The sequence below is a fragment of the Ananas comosus genome, unplaced genomic scaffold (genome assembly GCF_001540865.1).
Source record: "Ananas comosus cultivar F153 unplaced genomic scaffold, ASM154086v1, whole genome shotgun sequence".
Classification (NCBI taxonomy): domain Eukaryota; kingdom Viridiplantae; phylum Streptophyta; class Magnoliopsida; order Poales; family Bromeliaceae; genus Ananas; species Ananas comosus.
In genome coordinates, this window is record NW_017891073.1 from 2,431 (window position 1) to 19,993 (window position 17,563).

The window sequence follows — 17,563 nt, forward strand, 5'->3', positions numbered from 1 at the left end:
AGTTTCACCGTCAGACAAATTTAGGTTTGACAACAATCCGTAAGAAGATACGAGGGTCTAAACATCCCGCACAACAAAACGCAACCCAGAAAAAACGACGAAGTTAATCATTCTGAGAAAAATTATGCATATATATATAGAATTACAGATACAATAATTCTGGATTCTTTGTATGAGCTCTGAACCTATAAATAACTTTTTTTGGATGTCACTAACTGAAAGTGTTCTCTACACATATCTTACAAATTCGAATATATCAGAATACGAGTAAAATAAAGGAAAAACACAAAGTGAACAAAAAAAAAAAAAATTGCTGTGGCCTCACATGTGCGGTGTCCTCTTTGTATCCAACTTTCATGTTTCTTGACATCATTGTTCAGGACTCTCGGATATACTTCAGCTGCTAAGTTTTCTTGTTAATATTTTTTTAAAAAAAGTCTCAAAAAAGAGTGTAGAGCATTGTACTACTACTGCATAAGAGAACAGAAAGAGGTGAGGAAGTGTTTAGTTGAGTGCAGGGCCACTTTCATCCTTCACAATCAAGTCCACAGGATTCTGCTCGGCCCAGACGGCTGCATCCAGATACCCAAGCTCAAACAACTTGTCGAGAACATAATCCGCAGCAGGCTCTAGTGCCCAGTTAAATAGCTGGAGAAAAACATTAGCAGCTGTCTCAAGGGTAGTGCATTGAATAAGAATTAGTTTTAAGCCAATAAAAGCGTTGAAAGTGAACCTGTCGTGGAGTGGCTCTGTTCTCTGGATTGCGATCTGGGCTTATTCCAATCCCTCGTAGTCCCAAACGGCTAGCCGGGAAAGCACAAACTCGAACCTGCAATTATATGCAGAAAAGATCAATCACATGCAAGCAGAAAAGTGTTGTCTACTTAGAAGATGTAACCGCGAATATAATGAAGCACTACAGAAACTAGGTTGAAAGATGCTGTCATTAATCAATGTAAAGTCGCAAATGTAGTACCAAACAAAAATCAAAATTAGAAGAAATATAAATATCGAAGCCAATTAGCTCGGGAAAAAAAAAAGCTGACCAAGTAATATAAAGTAGAAAACAAATCTTACTGTTTCAGAAGCAGAAGTAGGAGGCATAAACAATGTAAGGCCCCCATCAATGCACAATCGGTTCCGGAACATTGTTGCAGGCCTCGGAGCTAAATATCTAGACCAAGATAAAAGGTCCTTTTTTCGTTTATTTCGTAGGAAGAAGGTGGTACTGAAAGAAGCAAGAGCGAAATAATAATAAAGTAAACAAAAAAACCCAGCATACCCTGGAATGAAAGATGATGTAAAAAGTGCATTAACGAGATCTTCCTTAGAGTCGAATTGATCCACAAGTAGACCCCTTGGCCTCCAAAATAACTGAGTAATTGCAACTGCCTCAGAAGAAGATAAGTTAAGGCAACACAAATGATCAGTTCTTTTAGTTCTCCAGCGAAAGCAATTTGGGAGATGAGAACAAAGCATAACAAAGAATATCATAACAAACCCTACAATGATAGATGCATTAACAAATGGTCGGAACCTAATACTTCCCATTAATAATAATTACGATTAATGTGTGTGGTTATGTCTAATGAATCCAAACACAAAACAATAGCTCGTATATATTAATGATGAAGATTAAACAGTTTCCACTGCTAGAATAGTTAGGAGACGCATCAACCCTCAAGGGGGTAGTCGCGGCCCTTACACGTTGCAACAATTAAGCCCTAAAAGAAACAAAAACAACAGAAAGAGAAACCGAAGAATACAACATAAAGTAGTAATATACACCCAATCATACAAATATATACATGATAAATAATAGACTTCCATTATCTTAAAAATTGTTGTATAATAAGCTGTTCACGCTAGTTTTAAGAAGAAGCTGTTATCATTCACTCGTTATATTTTTACTCGGTTCAAAAGTACCAGATATAGAAAGCTTACCACGAACCCTTCCATTAGATCTAATGTGTGCATCATCAGGAAGAAATCTGTTAAGCACATCTCTAAGTAGAGCCTGTAAAAGATAGCATTATTATCATCCAGAAGTACTAGAAAGCTGACAGGATTTTGTTATTGTTCATTATTCATTTATTCATTATTCATTTTATGGACCGTATTGTTGCATGCAGTACTGCTGCACATAAAAATTCACTCTATAAAGTTCTTGTGAAGTCACAGAGTTTTCAAAAAGAAAAATTAGATAGTAACAAGATGTTGTTCTCATTTAAAATGTTCTCATCTAATTATGCAGAACACTTTCTAGTCTTTCAGTTTCTAAACAATCAGAATTTTGAACTTAAACAAGCATGCTTCTAACATAATGCACCACAAATAAGTAACATTCATCAGCACAGCAACAAGGGTTCAGCAGAAGTTTTTGTACGTCTAGGAGTTTCTGTTTTATACTTTTATATAAAATCGTTATGTTATATGACTTTTGTGTCTTATCATTTAAGTTCTTGCAAGATCTCTAATTAGTTCACACTCCTAGCTCAAGATATAGCTAGATGTCAAGTTGATTGCAATTAATAAATAAATTAACACAAATGCTGGGTCAAACTCCAAATAAACAATGTAAATATCCAAACAGACATCATTGTTGTGCAGAGAATTTCCCAATGGAAAGCAACAATAGCATGCACAGTCCATAAATGATGGAATACACTTCAATAATAGATATGCTGACATCACCCACTTAATCAGAAACTAAAATTTTGGAGAAATCCCCGAACAGTGACGTACTATAAAAAGTATAAAATAATACGAGCAATACATATTTATGCATAATGCACAGTTTTCCAAAAAGAAAAATCATACCCCAAGCCGAAATGCAGTGCCTCTCACCCGGCAATCCTCCGCCAGAACCTTGGTCATTTGCAGGGCATGTTCCATGCTATTTCCAGAAGCAATAACTGCACAGACTATGGCACCAGCTGATGAGCCAGCTAATGGTGTGGTTTCCTAAATCGTTAAGTTGGTTCAATTTATGATGAGACTGGTAGAATTTCTTATATAATCTGCTCTAAATAGCATAAGAAAATGGGGAAAAAACCAAATGAATACACATGCAGATCTATAACATAAAGGAACTGCTAACAAAATCTTAGCATGGAGACATGGAGCAACATGCTTAAATCACACAAAATCACTCTCTAGGTGGTTACTCTTGGTCGGCAGGTTGAAGTATATTAACTCAGTAACCATTATAGGGAATGGATAAAGATATTGAAAGCTATATAACATTAACGGAATACGAAGACCAATGTAACTAGAGTCTGAAATAGTATTCTGAGTCCTATCTGTAGAAAATTTCCGGCTATAAATTAATATTTCCCATTTCTCTTGCATTCCTTATCTTGTGAGTGTGACTTGATTTTATTTCCTAAACATTTTCTCCTTTGACTCGGAGTCGGCGGTGATCCAAGTAGTACAGATCACACGAAGGCATTGATATATTATCCATTTGAAAATTTTGATAGACCTCAGTGAGCCATATCTGTGAGGCTACAACGGAGTAACAATTAGGAAGGTCCTAACATGAACATAAAACGTCTCTTGCTCTACAAGAGGAAGGAAGGGAGACCATTAAAGAATATTTAATAATTTCACAATATAAAATTATTCTCCAGGTAATAGAATCATCGAGATGCCGCGAAACGGAAGTACCTTGATGTAGCCCTTCTCAAGAAGGAACTGAGCAACCCCGAGATGATAAGGGAGGAGGAGCCCTGCGGCCGAGAAGCTAAACCCTGGGCTCGTCACCTTCCTCCGCTCCATCTCTGCCTCCACATCCTCCGCCCTCTGCTCCCAAACCAGCTCCTCATCCACCGCATCCTCCACCACCGCCTCCGCCGCCGCAATCGACTCCCTCCTCCTCCTGCTAATGTACGTCTCCCCGCGATCCGCGATCGCATTTGGGGCCTCCCCCGATGGCGCCGGCGCCGAGGCGGCGCCGTCCTTGTTCCTGATGAGCAAGGACGCGAGCCCCAGGAACAGCTCCCCGGTTGCCACCGCGAAGGACTTCTTCCCGGTGTCCGGCGGCGGCGGCGGCGGCCACCGTCCCCCGCCTCCGCCCGCGCTGCTGCCGCCCCCATCGGCTCGGGCGCGGAAGCGGACGAACCTAGGGTTGGGGTTGGGGTTGGGGAAGAGGCGGAGGGAGGCGAAGGAGGCGACGGCCATGGAGAAGAGAGGTAGGGCTCTTCCTCCTCCTCTTCCTCGTCCTCTCGGCTTCCTCAAAAGCATCGCCCTCCTCCTCCTCCTCCTCTCCCTTTCTCTCTCCCTCTCCTACGCCCTGTCGTGTGCGTGCGTGTACATCAACGGAAACATTCGGTGCGAGGGAGAAAGGCAAAGTATATATCCCACCGTTCTGGGAAAAGAAGTGCGCGGAGAGTTTGGTATCGCATCTCCTCCTCGGAGGGGCGGTAATAACTAATAAGAACGTAGCGGGAGGTGCGAAGGAGACGAAGGATGCCGCTTCTTCTTTTACTCGGTGCCTCATAATCCGGGCCGAACCGCCCGGTTCGGTTCGACCGGTTAGTTTACCAACAACCGGACCGCGGGAGAATTCATTCTGGACCGCACCGTTCAGCGGTCTAACTGGTAAACCCGTCTACCGTTCGGATTATTTCGTAAGATACAAATCAAATTGAGTGAGGCTACTATGCTATCGGAAGTACGGGGCCTTTCATGTTTTCAGTTCGTTTTCGATGTTGCGACTTTCGAATCGTCGATCGGCTCCGTTAAACTTGATCTAGAGTATTTGAAGTACATAGAAAATAAATTTTATGATTTTACAATATCATTTGCCTAGTGAACGAAGGGGCTCAAAATCAACGGCTGAAAATAAAAATCTTACAAAATGTAATAATATGACATTAAAATTTTAAATCAAAGATATTGATCTTGTTTTATATAGTATAAAGAATTTTCTATCAAAATTCCACGTGATTTGAATATTTCTACACCGTTAAACTTGCAAACGGCTCACTACGGCCATTGAAATTTATTGATTTTGAGCCCATTCGATCACTAGGCAAATGATATCGAAAAATAATAAAATTTATTTTCTAGGTACTCCAAATACTCTAGATCAAGTTTAACGGAGTCGATCGACGATTCGAAAGTCGCAACATCGAAAACAAGCTGGAAGCACGAAAGGCTCTGTGCTTCCGATAGCATAGTAGCCTCACTCAATCAAATTTTATATTTTCATATTTGCTCAAAAGAATGACGATTTAATTTTTTGCTTTAGGGGTTTGATATATCAGGTGCAATTTTTGACATTACCTGAGCGGATATATTATATGTAGTCGTGAACTCGTGATTTGAATCTCCTTATTCTAAAAATTCAATCTAGTCATAAGTCTACTGATTGAACTAGTAAATTATGGATGATAATATTCCTTTAACAATAGAAATGCAAATGAGACGGATTTGGAGGCGGCATGCGTCACTCACTTTCTACTCTATTCTTTTAGCAGATCAGGATAAATTCGGGATGAATTAATTTTTCTCTTATTTTTTGCCCTCAATTATTGCTCCACTTGAAGCATATCGGAGTTGGATGGTATTTATTTTGGCCGATGGAGACAAGTCATGAAAAAAAAAGGAGTATTTCGTCTTATACTTTTTTTTTTACTTGAATCAAAAAAGATTTAGAATGAATTATTTTTTTTTTCATCATTTTTGTTTCCTACTTACTCCCTCATTCGATACAGATTGGGAGGGAAGTTCCACCAATTCGAATCTATATACGTCTCTATCTATGCCGAATTTGGTTGAACTAATATTGATAGTGCCAAACAAGTATAATCCACGTTATCTTAGGGTGTGTGTTTGCTTAGATGGCAATCTGGTGATGAATTCATGAGTTCGTGTAAGTAGAGATGAAAATCATGCGAAGAGTTCGTATAACTAGATATCGCCTCATTTGGATGTAAGCCCGATCTCCAACTTTCGTGGAGGCTATGAGGCTCGCAAGTGCAAGACTTTCATTAGACGGTGAGTTTGCGTGCCGCATGAACTCACAACTTCACACTTGTAGGCACAAAAATCGAGTTTCGTGTACACATGGAACACGGCGTGCTTATGATGTGAAATAAATAAAAATAATAACAAAGAAAGATATTTTGAACATATTAAAATGCAGGCTTTACCAAATTTAAAATTAAACACATTTGGGTTGCATTTGGTTTAGGTATAAATAAGAACGGCTTATTTCAAAAACAGACATAAGTTCAGGTATAAACAACAACTAAATTAATTTTGCGTTTGGATAAAAATTGAACCTAAGAATAAAGTAAATAACATTTGATTGGTTAGACTGGAATAAAAAAAATAAGAATTATAATTTTAAATTAAAAATATTTTATCTAATTAATTAATACCAAAATATTAATTAAAAATAATGTTAAAAATTTATTAAATTTATTAGCTATGAATAGTGTATAGGATAATAAAAATATATTAATTCATTAATTAAATTTAAAAACTATTTAACTATTTAAAGTTAGTAAATTATTTTAGTTTGATAATTAGTAAAGAAATTAACTAGATTAATAAAAATATATTAATTCATTAATTAAATTTAAAAACTATTTAACTATTTAAAGTTAGTAAATTATTTTAGTTTGATAATTAGTAAAGAAATTAACTAGATTAATAAAAATATATTAATTCATTAATTAAATTTAAAAACTATTTAACTATTTAAAGTTAGTAAATTATTTTAGTTTGATAATTAGTAAAGAAATTAACTAGATTAATAAAAATATATTAATTCATTAATTAAATTTAAAAACTATTTAACTATTTAAAGTTAGTAAATTATTTTAGTTTGATAATTAGTAAAGAAATTAACTAGATTAATAAAAATATATTAATTAATGCTTAATCAATATAAATATTAATTTATGGATAAACACATTAAATTATTAATTTTTAATTAGCTAATTAATTATAAATAATAAATTAATTAATTACTTTATGATTTAAATAATATATAATAATTTAAATACATTAATTTGATTAATTAATAATTATTTGATATCATAATTAAAATTAAATTTAGATTTTAATTAACCCATCACTATTTTTTAGCCTAAAGAAAAGGGGTAAGAAAGGAAGAGATAACTCTATCCGCACAACAAAACCCCAATCCGAGCTCCAACCCAACACCAACAATGGCGACCCTCTCCCTCGCGGCGCTCCCCCTCACCTCCTCCTTCTCCATCGTCCCCAAAGGATCCACTCCATCTCCATTCTCTCTCTCCTTCCCCACCCCGTCTTCCTCTTCTAAGGTAACCAACCCACTCTCCTCCCTCCTCCTCCGTTCTTGTTTCACCCTCCCAATCTCACCGCTTCCTCTCCTCTTCGATCCATGCGCAGTGCGGGGGACTCACCATCCGGTGCGTTCGCGTGGGGGGAGTGGAGATCCCCAACAATAAGAGGGTGGAGTTCTCGCTCCAGTACATCCACGGCATTGGCCGGAACAGGGCGCGCCAGATCCTGTGCGACCTCAGCTTGGAGAACAAGGTCACGAAGGATCTCTCAGACGATGAGCTTATCTCACTCAGAGACGAGGTTTCCAAGTACATGATTGAAGGCGACCTCGTAATGCCCACTACCCGTTTGTTCTTTTGCCTATTCGTGCTCCGTGCTCGGTTCCGGGTTCAAAATATGATTTTGATGCAACTATCTGTTTTTCAGCTATTTTGTGTTAATCGCATAGCCCAATTTGCAATGGACAGCCGAATTAAAAAAAAAAAAACTACAATCTCATTTGGAATCAGTGTCTTTTTATTTAAAAAAAACCTTAAATTCTATATAATTTGACACGGATAGGTTTTCTCTTCTCGTTATGATTGTTTAGCTTGAAATACACTCCGTCCAGATGAGGTGATGGATGAAGATTTGTTTTTAAATATCTTGCAAGTGAAAAAAAAGGTTATTTTTGAATTATTATTATTATTATCTTGTTGAACCAATCCGGCGCGGACAGTTGGCACACTGGGTTCATATTCATATTCAGGATTCAAAACGCTGGATCGGGAGCACGGAAAAATGCGCCAGGAGATATGAGCCGCGTTTGTTCGAAAAAACGTGACAACCGCAAGCGGTTATGGGCGGTTCCCAACGGCAGTTCCAATCGGCCGAACGTGGTCCTCCAAATCCGGAGAAGATGGCCGATCGTGCAATAACTGAACACAAGGGGAAAATATATAAATAGGCCTGTAGTACCCTGAAAACGGGTCTTCGCCCCTGCGCACAAAAGACCACCTTTATTTTCCCTGCATTTCTCGCTTTTGCCTAGGAGTAGTTCTTGTAACTTAGCCTCCTTGGAGTCTGTCTGCCCTCCGGGCATCACTTCATTGTAAACACCTTGGAGTCTGTCTGCCCTCGGGGCATCACTCCCTTGTACACCTCGGAGTCTGTCTGCCCTCCGGGCATCACTCCCTTCTTATTAATAGAAAGTCGTTTTCGGCTCCTCAGGCCGACCAGATCTCGTTTTTGTCCTAGCTATTCGGCTCATCTCTCAGCCGAAATATAGGCCCCACCTGTTCATTCGGCTCATCTTGCCGAAGCGAATTTACTAAGGAGGTTTTCGGACCCGACCGATTTGATCTCTCATCGGTCGAATCGCTTGACCCGTCGTGGGCGCAAACTTCGAGGGTCACTATCAGCAGCCGATTTCCACCCCGACACACTTCCCGAGGAGGGTCAAGGCATCAGGAAATTCGGCTATCAACATATCTTTTGTTACCAAAAAAATATGTAAGGATTATAAGCAATCCACAATCCCCTCCTCCAGTATTTGGTATAGAATTTCTATTTAAACGAGACCTCAATTTACTATATAACATTTACTTAGTTTTATAAGAATGTACGTATATGAACGAAGGAGACATTGTATGCTCACTACTCGTTTGTTCTTTTGCTGATTTATGCTTGTTTCCAGATTCAAAATGTGATTTTGATGCAATAACCCCTTCTGGTTTATTGATCGGTAAACAATGTTGCGAGAATTTATTGGCTTCTGTCCGAAAAAAGATAACAAAATATTTTGTTAGGTTTTAAATGCAAAATATTCTCTCAACAAAGCATCACAAATATTGTTGAGCTTGGACCGCAAATTACTTAGATTGAGTGCACTGTATGTTTTCACAGTAATTGTTTTAATTTTTCTTTTTTTTTTTAGGATTCATGTAGCACTTCAAGATACACTATAGTTCAAGTAAGGTCTATAATATGTACCGTATTCTTCCATTTGGGCATTGCAGAAGCGGTTCAATAGGCTGGCGATTGAGAGGCTGAAGGAGATTCGGTGCTATAGGGGGATTCGGCATGAGATGGGGCTTCCTTGCAGGGGGCAGAGGACGAAGAACAATTGCCGGACCTTGAAGGGCAAGAGGGTTGCCGTCGCCGGCAAGAAGAAGGCTTCTCGTTAGGAGGGCGGGTTAGATAAGCTCTCCAAATTTTTATCATTTCCAAGTAAATTTTGGATCGATACTGTTCGGTGATTTGAATGTCGTACATTTACTTTCTCTGTATTTAGTTACCGACCTTTTGCGTCGGGCTACAATTACCGTATGAAAGTAAGAACCTGCAGAATTTAACATGTTGTTGATGGCGAATGAATACAAGTTTAGTAGATGTTTGGTATTAAAAATTTATGTTAGAGCTAAATACTCCGCGGAGGAATAACTCTTCTTTCTTTTTATCTTTTGGGAAGTTTATTGGTTTAACAATAATTAGGCACTGGAGAATTATGTATTGAATTGCTCATATATTAAACATCATACTGAAGTTTAATCTGAATTATTTCTCAACTTAGTTCGATACCTTTATTTAGTCATTTTTTTCCCATATTTTTGCTCATATATTAAAGCCAGACTTGTTGCTACATGTAAATTTCTTTTTGCTAGCCTTCCCTCTTATTGTGCGAAGTAATTTAGAAATCTATGCAAAAACATCTGCATTAGCAGTTATTTGGGCTTTGTCGTGATGCTAACATAGTTTTTAAGTCCTGTCCAAGTATCAGTCATATAATTTCACTTTTGAAATCAAGTCAAGCCGCTGTTGAGCACCATCGCCCCAATCTGGATTCAGCTCGGATTAGCTAAGCCGTTGACTGCAGGTGAATGCCGGTTTTCAATTGCGATGCTAAGACAGCAGCTCCTACCTACCTCACCCTGTTCCTCCCTTCTTTCCTTCCCTTTATTGTCCAAGGGAAAGAGCCTCTCTCCTCTCCTTTATATATCTCTCTTGTTCTCTCTTTTCTTTTTCCTCTCTATACTCCTCCGTCACTATCTCCTTCTCTCTCTCTTCCTCTTTCTTTTCTCCTTCGACCACCACTAACCTCCCCCTAAGTGGAGCTAAACCACCCCCACCACGAGCTCTGCAGAGACTCGGAAGATCAACGACCCTATGGTATGGAGATCGAATTGCCGACCTATGCCCCCTTCTTCGACTCCGAAGCTCAAAGCCACGGGAGAACCCTTTGCATGTTGGTTTTTCGTCAATATTCAACCTTTTGATGAGTTTTGGTGCTTTTTGGGCTTTTTGTTGTGCACCCCTGCGATTGACTACATCAGTTATAGTGGACTAGCTTGGATTCTGGTGATCTTAGGCGACAGTCTCTTCTTCAACCTCTACGAGTCTCCTACACACTAAACTGTGAGTATGATATTATCTTATTGCATTAACAATGTATACAATTCTCTCGATCCTTTCGTTTGCTATATCATAACTATAGTAACTGCATGATTACGGCGATACTAGATACGGTAGTTTTGTCAAATTGCCATTTCGTGTGTAGGACTGCATGATTTATCATAGCAGGCTATTAGGTATTGATTCTTATCGTATTGAGATGATCGCCCAGCAATGGTACCAGTTTGGATTGAAAAGAGTGTTATATTGATATGCATGCTGTGCGCGCGGAGTCGATAATCTTTTTGTTGTGGACTAGTGTTGTGTGAGCCACACCGGTTGAGTATGCGAATATGTTATGATGATTATTATGATAAACCGTTGCATCGTGCGGGTATCTACACTAGTTATGATAAACAATGGATTGTAATTCCGTTTGGACAGTGGATGCGGGTATGTGTGTATATATGCTGTGTGTCAAAGTAGAGACTCGAAGATATTATGCGCCGGGATGTGGCCTGAGTGATGATGACCTGAGTAGATTCTACTACCACTTGTATATAATCTAAATTATTTATTTATTTATTGTATTTAAATAAATTATTTATTTATTTATTTATTGACAGTCCATTCACGGAAAAAATGTGTAACTCTGGTGATGTCCTTCCAAATTAGGAAATAATATTATTAGTGCTGTTATGTATTAAGAGTTTGGAGTTTAAGCTCAAAATTTGAGATTTGAAAGAGCATTGGTGACAGTTCTACATTATTTAAAAAAATATTAGTAATTACTTTAGATAATTAGATGAATGTGAATAATAATTTTAGAAGGATGTCATTGGATAATGTCCAGCCTAGCAATTGGGGGGACGATGTGACGTCGATCTGGATAGGTGGGCGGAGAGGATTGGATCGCATTCGTCGAGACGTAAGATAATCGGATTGGTAGTCCGCTGATGGGTAATCTGTGAGACTAAAAATAATGTAATTGTTAGGAAGGACCAGCTAAATCCCATCGTAGTCTCTTGTAAGATTAAGCAGTTGTTGAATCGAATCTCTGGGATCAACTGCCCCCGCTTAATCGGCCGCACGTTCCGAGCTTAATCGGCCGCCCCCTTCTATGCCTGTGTTGGCTCACCCATATGGTTTAGTTCATATTTTCAATAAATGAAACGAGTTGCTCATCTATATAGTTTAGTTTATATTTTCAGTGAATGAAACGAGTAGCGTACTATTTATTTAAGAAAAAAAAAAGTTAACCGCTGTGACAAAATCCAAAAAGGGGTCCACGCCCAAATCAGTGGGTAACAACACGTGGCCTTCTCCCTCTCCTCCCCTCGCTTCCTTATCTCTCTCCCCACGCTCTCACTCTCCACCGCGCGCGCCCATGGCGTTGTTGTTGCCCTCCTCTCCTTCTCCGTCTCCTCCTTTCTCTCCCTCGCCCCTTGCAAGGCCCCGCCGAACCCTAGAAACTCCTCTCGCGATCTCTCGATCCCCCCCGTCCCCCACCCTTTTCGCCCAAACCCCTCAGTGGGGGGCGAGGGAGCGAGTTTCGCCGTTGTTGGCGGCGGCGCCGCAGGAGTCGAAGTGGAGGACTAGGGTTTCCTTCTTCCCCTCCTTCATCAAGAAGAGAGGCAAGAGCCGGGAGGAGCTCAAGGAGGAGCTCCTTGCCGCCATCGCCCCCCTCGATCGCGGCGCCGACGCCGGTCCGGAGGACCAAGAGAGCGTCGATCGGGTACACGTACACCTCTAGTTTCTGTTCTTTTCCATCACTTCAATTGTAGTTTCATGTTTAATTGGCATGTTTATTTCACCGAAAGTGACGAGAGGGGAGAAGTTATTTTTCATCTTTTGCTGTTTGGTTCGTCGTAAATTAAAGTTGTCCAGTACTCCACTTCTCTGAAACACCATAATTGTGAAGTTTATTATGCGAGAGAAATAGATGAAAATTATAATACAAACAAAAAAAAGGGGAAAAACCATAATTCGAAAGTCATTTACTTATTATCAAACAAACTGCGGTACAAAAAAAAAATGACATTTATCCGAATTGTAGTTGAACTGAAAGTCATTTTCAATCCGAAAATCAGTTACGAGCAAACAAACATATGCTATCTAACTCCAAATTTTCTTGGTTTTTTTTAAAAATAATAAGTAAAATTTTGACCCGCTTATGGTTGACAATCAAACTTTAAAAAGTTGCCTCAACGTTGTTAGTTATCAACTCCGTCTCTCTAAATTTCAAAGTCAATTGACTACCGTCAGTTATTTTTTATTGTGAGAACTATAATACTCTTATAAAAAAATAAATTTTTGAGATTTTTAGAAGGATATAGAGTTTAGGGTTAGCGGCATGAGATCTGAAAGAGAGATAAAAAAACGATCGTGAAAGTATTTTGGAAGATCGTGTTTGATTCCATCAATTTCTAACAGTATTCTCTGAATCTGTAAATTCAACAGATTGCACGTGAATTTGAAAAGTATTTTGGAAGATCATGTTTGATTCCATCAATTTCTAACAGTATTCTTTGAATCTGTAAATTCAATAGATTGCAAGTGAACTTGAGGCAATTAATCCGGTTAAGGAGCCACTCAAGTCAGATTTGCTTAATGGAAAATGGGAGCTTCTATATACAACTTCTAGGTCCATTTTACAAACTCAGGTAATGTTTCTTTTTCTCTTATTTGCCCAAAGCATCTGCTTTAGTTGTTGCCCTTCGAAAACAGCTCATTTTATTATCCCTTTTGAGTAAATTCTCTTTCAATTCTTGCACGTTCACCTCAGATTTGCTTGTATATTAATGCAAATCTATTAATTTTTCTTCTTCTATCAGATATTGGCAAATCAACATTATTAATTTGGTGATAATTGATGTAATATTGGCTGTTGCAGAGGCCAAAGTTTTTACGACCGAATGGGAAAATATACCAGGCCATCAACACGGACACATTAAGGGCTCAAAATATGGAAACCTGGCCTTACTTTAACCAGGTAATTCATTGGTGCAATTCATGCATTTCCTCCTGCATGCTTAAGTTTTTGCTGTTCACAACTTCTAAATTTTCTAAAATATTTTAGCAATGCATTTTTAATTGCAATGGAATGCAACCATAAATTTAACTAGTATAACCTACTAAAGAATTTATGATCTGCAGGGCATTTTCTTCAAATTTTGTTTTATGTATCAATGAATATGATTGCCTCTTTTCTTGCTTCTTCTGATAGGTTGTGTTTCTCTAGCACAAATTTTTTTCTTCCGAGGTTCTCTAGCACAACATATAATGCCCCTCTAAAGTTCTCTCTGTTCAACTTTATCGTCCTTGCAGGTCACAGCAAACCTGGTTCCTCTTAATGAAAGAAGGGTGGCAGTCAGATTTGATACTTTCAAAATTTTTGGTTTGGTAAGTCTTTCTTTTCTTTTCTTTTCTTTTCAGTTGTTGGTAAGTCTTTCTTTTCTTTTCAGTTGTTAGTGTGGGTGATTTCAACTTCTCCTCACTCATTCAGCGAACAACATAAATTTTAGGGATAATTGCTTATATACCCCTCATACGTTTGAAAATATCCGATTTACTCCTACTTGTTTTTTCTTTCTAAAATTTCCCTCATATGTTCCACCGTTATTGCAAAATACCCCCGTAGTTATCTCCTGTTAAGTTAACTTGGGTTAAACGTGAGTTAAATATCGACCACAGTTAAAAATTAAAATACCAATTTTGCCCTTAACTTAAGGGCAAATAAAAAAGGTTGGTGACGGTAGAGGGGTATATTGGAAAAGACCAAAAGTTAAAATACTTTTTGTGCCCCTGACTTTAAGGGCAAATAAGAAAGACAGTGATGGTGGAAGGGTATATTTGAAAGGGCAAAATAGTAATTTTACAGAGATAACAGAGTTAATTAACAAATTTTAACTCTAGGGGTATATTAGAAATAGGTTGGAACGTAGAAAGGGTATTTTCAATATTAGCCTTTTAAGAAGGGTAAATCGAAAACTTTTCAGGGGTATATAAGCAATTGCCCCTAAATTTTATTGTCTTGTCTTCCATATATGTGGATTTTTGGATTTTAGGATAGCATTTTATGCTTATTGGAGTGATTTGGCCTCTCTGAAGTTGAAAACTCAATTCGAGAGATAGTTCATGCACAAGCCACCTGCAAATTTGTTGAATTTTCATTTTGGATATTTAATTATATTCTGCATGGGGAAGTCAAAATGAAATTTAGCAAGAAAACTAGCTCCGCAATGGTATTCTCTTACTTTGCATCCTTTATGTGTAGATACCTATAAAGGCACCGGAAGGAGGTCGTGGTGAGCTAGAAATCACTTACTTAGACGAAGAGATTCGGTAAGCTTACATCCTTGTCTTTCCAAAGGGTCCGAAACACATGAGCGCAATTCTTGCAACTGCTAAGCGCAATTGTACTATAAAAAACAGAACAGAGAGTAAACAACTTCATCATACAAAAGTAGGTTAGGAGTTTGATTTGCTGGTTACATGTTAGTAGTTATCACATGAAGATACATTTGCTGTATATAATGTTTGCCCCTGGGAATCGAATGGTAAATTTTATCCTAAAGTCGCTTCAAGCAAGCTACAGCAAATTCTAGTCTAGTTGGTTTTGTGCTTTGGACCGAGTGGAAATTAGATTTCTTTGTCTGAAGTTATCGCTCGCTTAACTATGCATAGATTGAAACTGGAGTCAAAGAATTTGTTACATCTATACCTAGCTCAGATGATAATATACCTGAGTAATACGAAGTTAAGTAATACGAAGTTCAAATGACTTTATGGTTGTCAAATGTTCGACTCAAAGTTAGTAGTAAGTAAAGGAATTCTCTTTTACTGATTCTCAATGAAATTGCCAGGATATCGAGGGGCGACAAGGGAAATTTGTTTATACTGAAGATGGTTGATCCGACATACAGAGTCCCGGTATAATGGCACAGTTTCATTCGTAGGGTAACTTTTATTCCTTACACATGCTTTCTGTTCTTTATGTTTTGTGAATATTATCTTCTTATTTGATTGAAGATAATGAATGAATGTGGATAAAAGTGAGGTCCAATATTTTTGTAACATCTCTACAAACAATATATAAAGTCAACAATTTGGGCTTCTGTCCAAGAAAATATATTGAAGGTATTGAATGAATATGTTTTATGAACATGCATTCTAGTCTTTTTTAGTGAATTGCTTGTCATGTAGGAATATGGAGAAAGGAAACATTATAAAGTGCAAGAAAAGAAATGTTGTGCAAGTAACGAAATTTTGGTACTTTTTGAGGGGCACGATTAAAAAGATACAAGGGAAAATAATACCATTATCATTGCAAAAAAAAAAAAAAAAAAAAAAAAAACATAAAAAAAAAGAAAAAAAAACTGAGTGACAAAAGAGATCAAGCAACAGAATAACATTTAAACACTTAAGGCCAAGAACGCTCATGCTACCTTCATACCAACTCTTCTCGTGGCCCATGACATTGAACATGGTCTTGTCTCACCATATCTCTGCCCCCCTTCGCAGCCGAATCCATTCTCGCTCATTCAGTATACCATCAAACATATATGTACAATTACATAAGCAGTTTACTAATTGTAACTATGCTCAAGTAATATACACACCAGCGTTATATACCGGGCCCGCGGTGCACACAGCGTACGAGCCGTCAGTGCCGAACCCTTCCCTTTTTGCACGCCGATAACCTCTGTCGCATAAAAGCTACGGTTCTATCATCCGCGGTCCTTGTAACTCCCTGTATACTCTTCCCGAACATCGCGAGGTCCTGCGCAAGTAGCGCAGAACGCGTCACACAGCACGAGGACGCCCGGTCGCAGAGTGCGGTCTACAATTGCGCCTCTCCTCCGCCAGTAAGGACATACTACCCCAGCCGCATTTCGACTCGTAAAGCACGAGTCACATGCGAGTATGCCATCAACCACGCCCTCCCACACCCCGGAATCCACCGCAGACTATCAGGTGAAGATACAGCGTTCACCCGAAACCCCGGCTCCGAAGAATGTACCCGATAACTGCCTACTCCCGACTGCACTCCAAGTGAACAACATGCCGAGATGCATAAGAAACATACGTCGTCGTGTCCTACAAAATCTAGCTTCTAGCCAAGAAAAGTATATATATTCCTAGAAGAACGAGTGGAGAGTACCACTATCGTACGATGGATCCGCGTAAGACGATCTCTGCATCCACCTCGGCCAGAAGTTGATGCAGGGGCAGAAAAAGTAACACACTCTTTAAATGTTATAGTTTAATAACTTGTTCCTTTCTTAAAACCTATACTTATATCAAAATATGAAACAAATCACGGACAGTGCAGTACCATTTTTGACCAATCTTAAAGGACGTCTCCCCTGCATCCCATAACAGGTAGTGCTTTAAGTCGATTTTCTCGCTGAGCAGAGCTACATTTAGCAGCTTCAAGAGTCATGATTTAAATAACGAGGGGATGCCTCACAGCATCTTTCTCATTAAATAACGATCGTGCATCCATTAATCTCCAGTCCTCCATCAGACACTAGTCAAGCAACCATAATTTTCGCGAGATCGGATAGAAATAGTATATCATATCTATGCCTTACCAACCCAAGCATACAATGCGGCCGACGCACACCCGTCTCGTCTTTCAGCGGGCCATCTAAGAGCCCGTGACCACGGGTGCCACCTGTGACAGACTCCAGAAATGGAGGGCATGAGTAGCCGCCATCGACGACAATACGGCGCAGGTGGCCGAAGTAGTTCACGTAAGCCCGCGCACGCAGTCGACCTCATCTATGCCAACCAAATAGTAACGCGCTCACCTCTTGTTGTGCTTCGCGAGAGCCATCGCGCGAGCGGCTTAGGCCCGCATGCGACGCGTGGCTCCAACTATGGTGCGAGATCCGTCGTCCAGAGG

The 17,563-nt window shown here is 39.0% G+C and overlaps 3 protein-coding genes across 4 annotated transcripts; 2 read left to right on the forward strand and 1 right to left on the reverse strand.

Moving 5' to 3' along the window:
* Window positions 1-1,086: 1,086 nt before the first annotated feature.
* LOC109704612 lies at window positions 1,087-4,454 on the reverse strand (the record flags this gene model as incomplete). Its single annotated transcript, XM_020225372.1, is given in 5 exon segments — window positions 1,087-1,174; window positions 1,283-1,388; window positions 1,945-2,017; window positions 2,821-2,964; window positions 3,670-4,454. Coding segments are annotated over 5 exon segments (987 nt in total), but the record flags the coding sequence as incomplete, so codon positions are not given.
* Window positions 4,455-7,115: 2,661 nt separating this feature from the next.
* Window positions 7,116-9,670, forward strand: LOC109704614 (30S ribosomal protein S13, chloroplastic-like). 2 transcript variants are annotated; one of them, XM_020225375.1, is made up of 3 exons: window positions 7,116-7,301; window positions 7,390-7,614; window positions 9,200-9,439. In XM_020225375.1, exons 1-3 carry the CDS (start codon window positions 7,185-7,187, stop codon window positions 9,293-9,295), a joined length of 438 nt encoding a protein of 145 aa, XP_020080964.1. In that variant the 5' UTR covers window positions 7,116-7,184; the 3' UTR covers window positions 9,296-9,439. The 2 variants fall into 2 exon arrangements, with proteins under 2 accessions (XP_020080964.1, XP_020080963.1); XM_020225374.1 differs by having other exon boundaries at window positions 7,122-7,301; window positions 9,282-9,670.
* A 2,294-nt stretch (window positions 9,671-11,964) lies between these two features.
* LOC109704613 (probable plastid-lipid-associated protein 4, chloroplastic) lies at window positions 11,965-15,821 on the forward strand. The gene is made up of 6 exons (XM_020225373.1): window positions 11,965-12,388; window positions 13,203-13,316; window positions 13,547-13,645; window positions 13,981-14,055; window positions 14,930-14,997; window positions 15,519-15,821. Exons 1-6 carry the CDS (start codon window positions 12,041-12,043, stop codon window positions 15,589-15,591), a joined length of 777 nt encoding a protein of 258 aa, XP_020080962.1. The 5' UTR covers window positions 11,965-12,040; the 3' UTR covers window positions 15,592-15,821.
* Window positions 15,822-17,563: the final 1,742 nt, after the last annotated feature.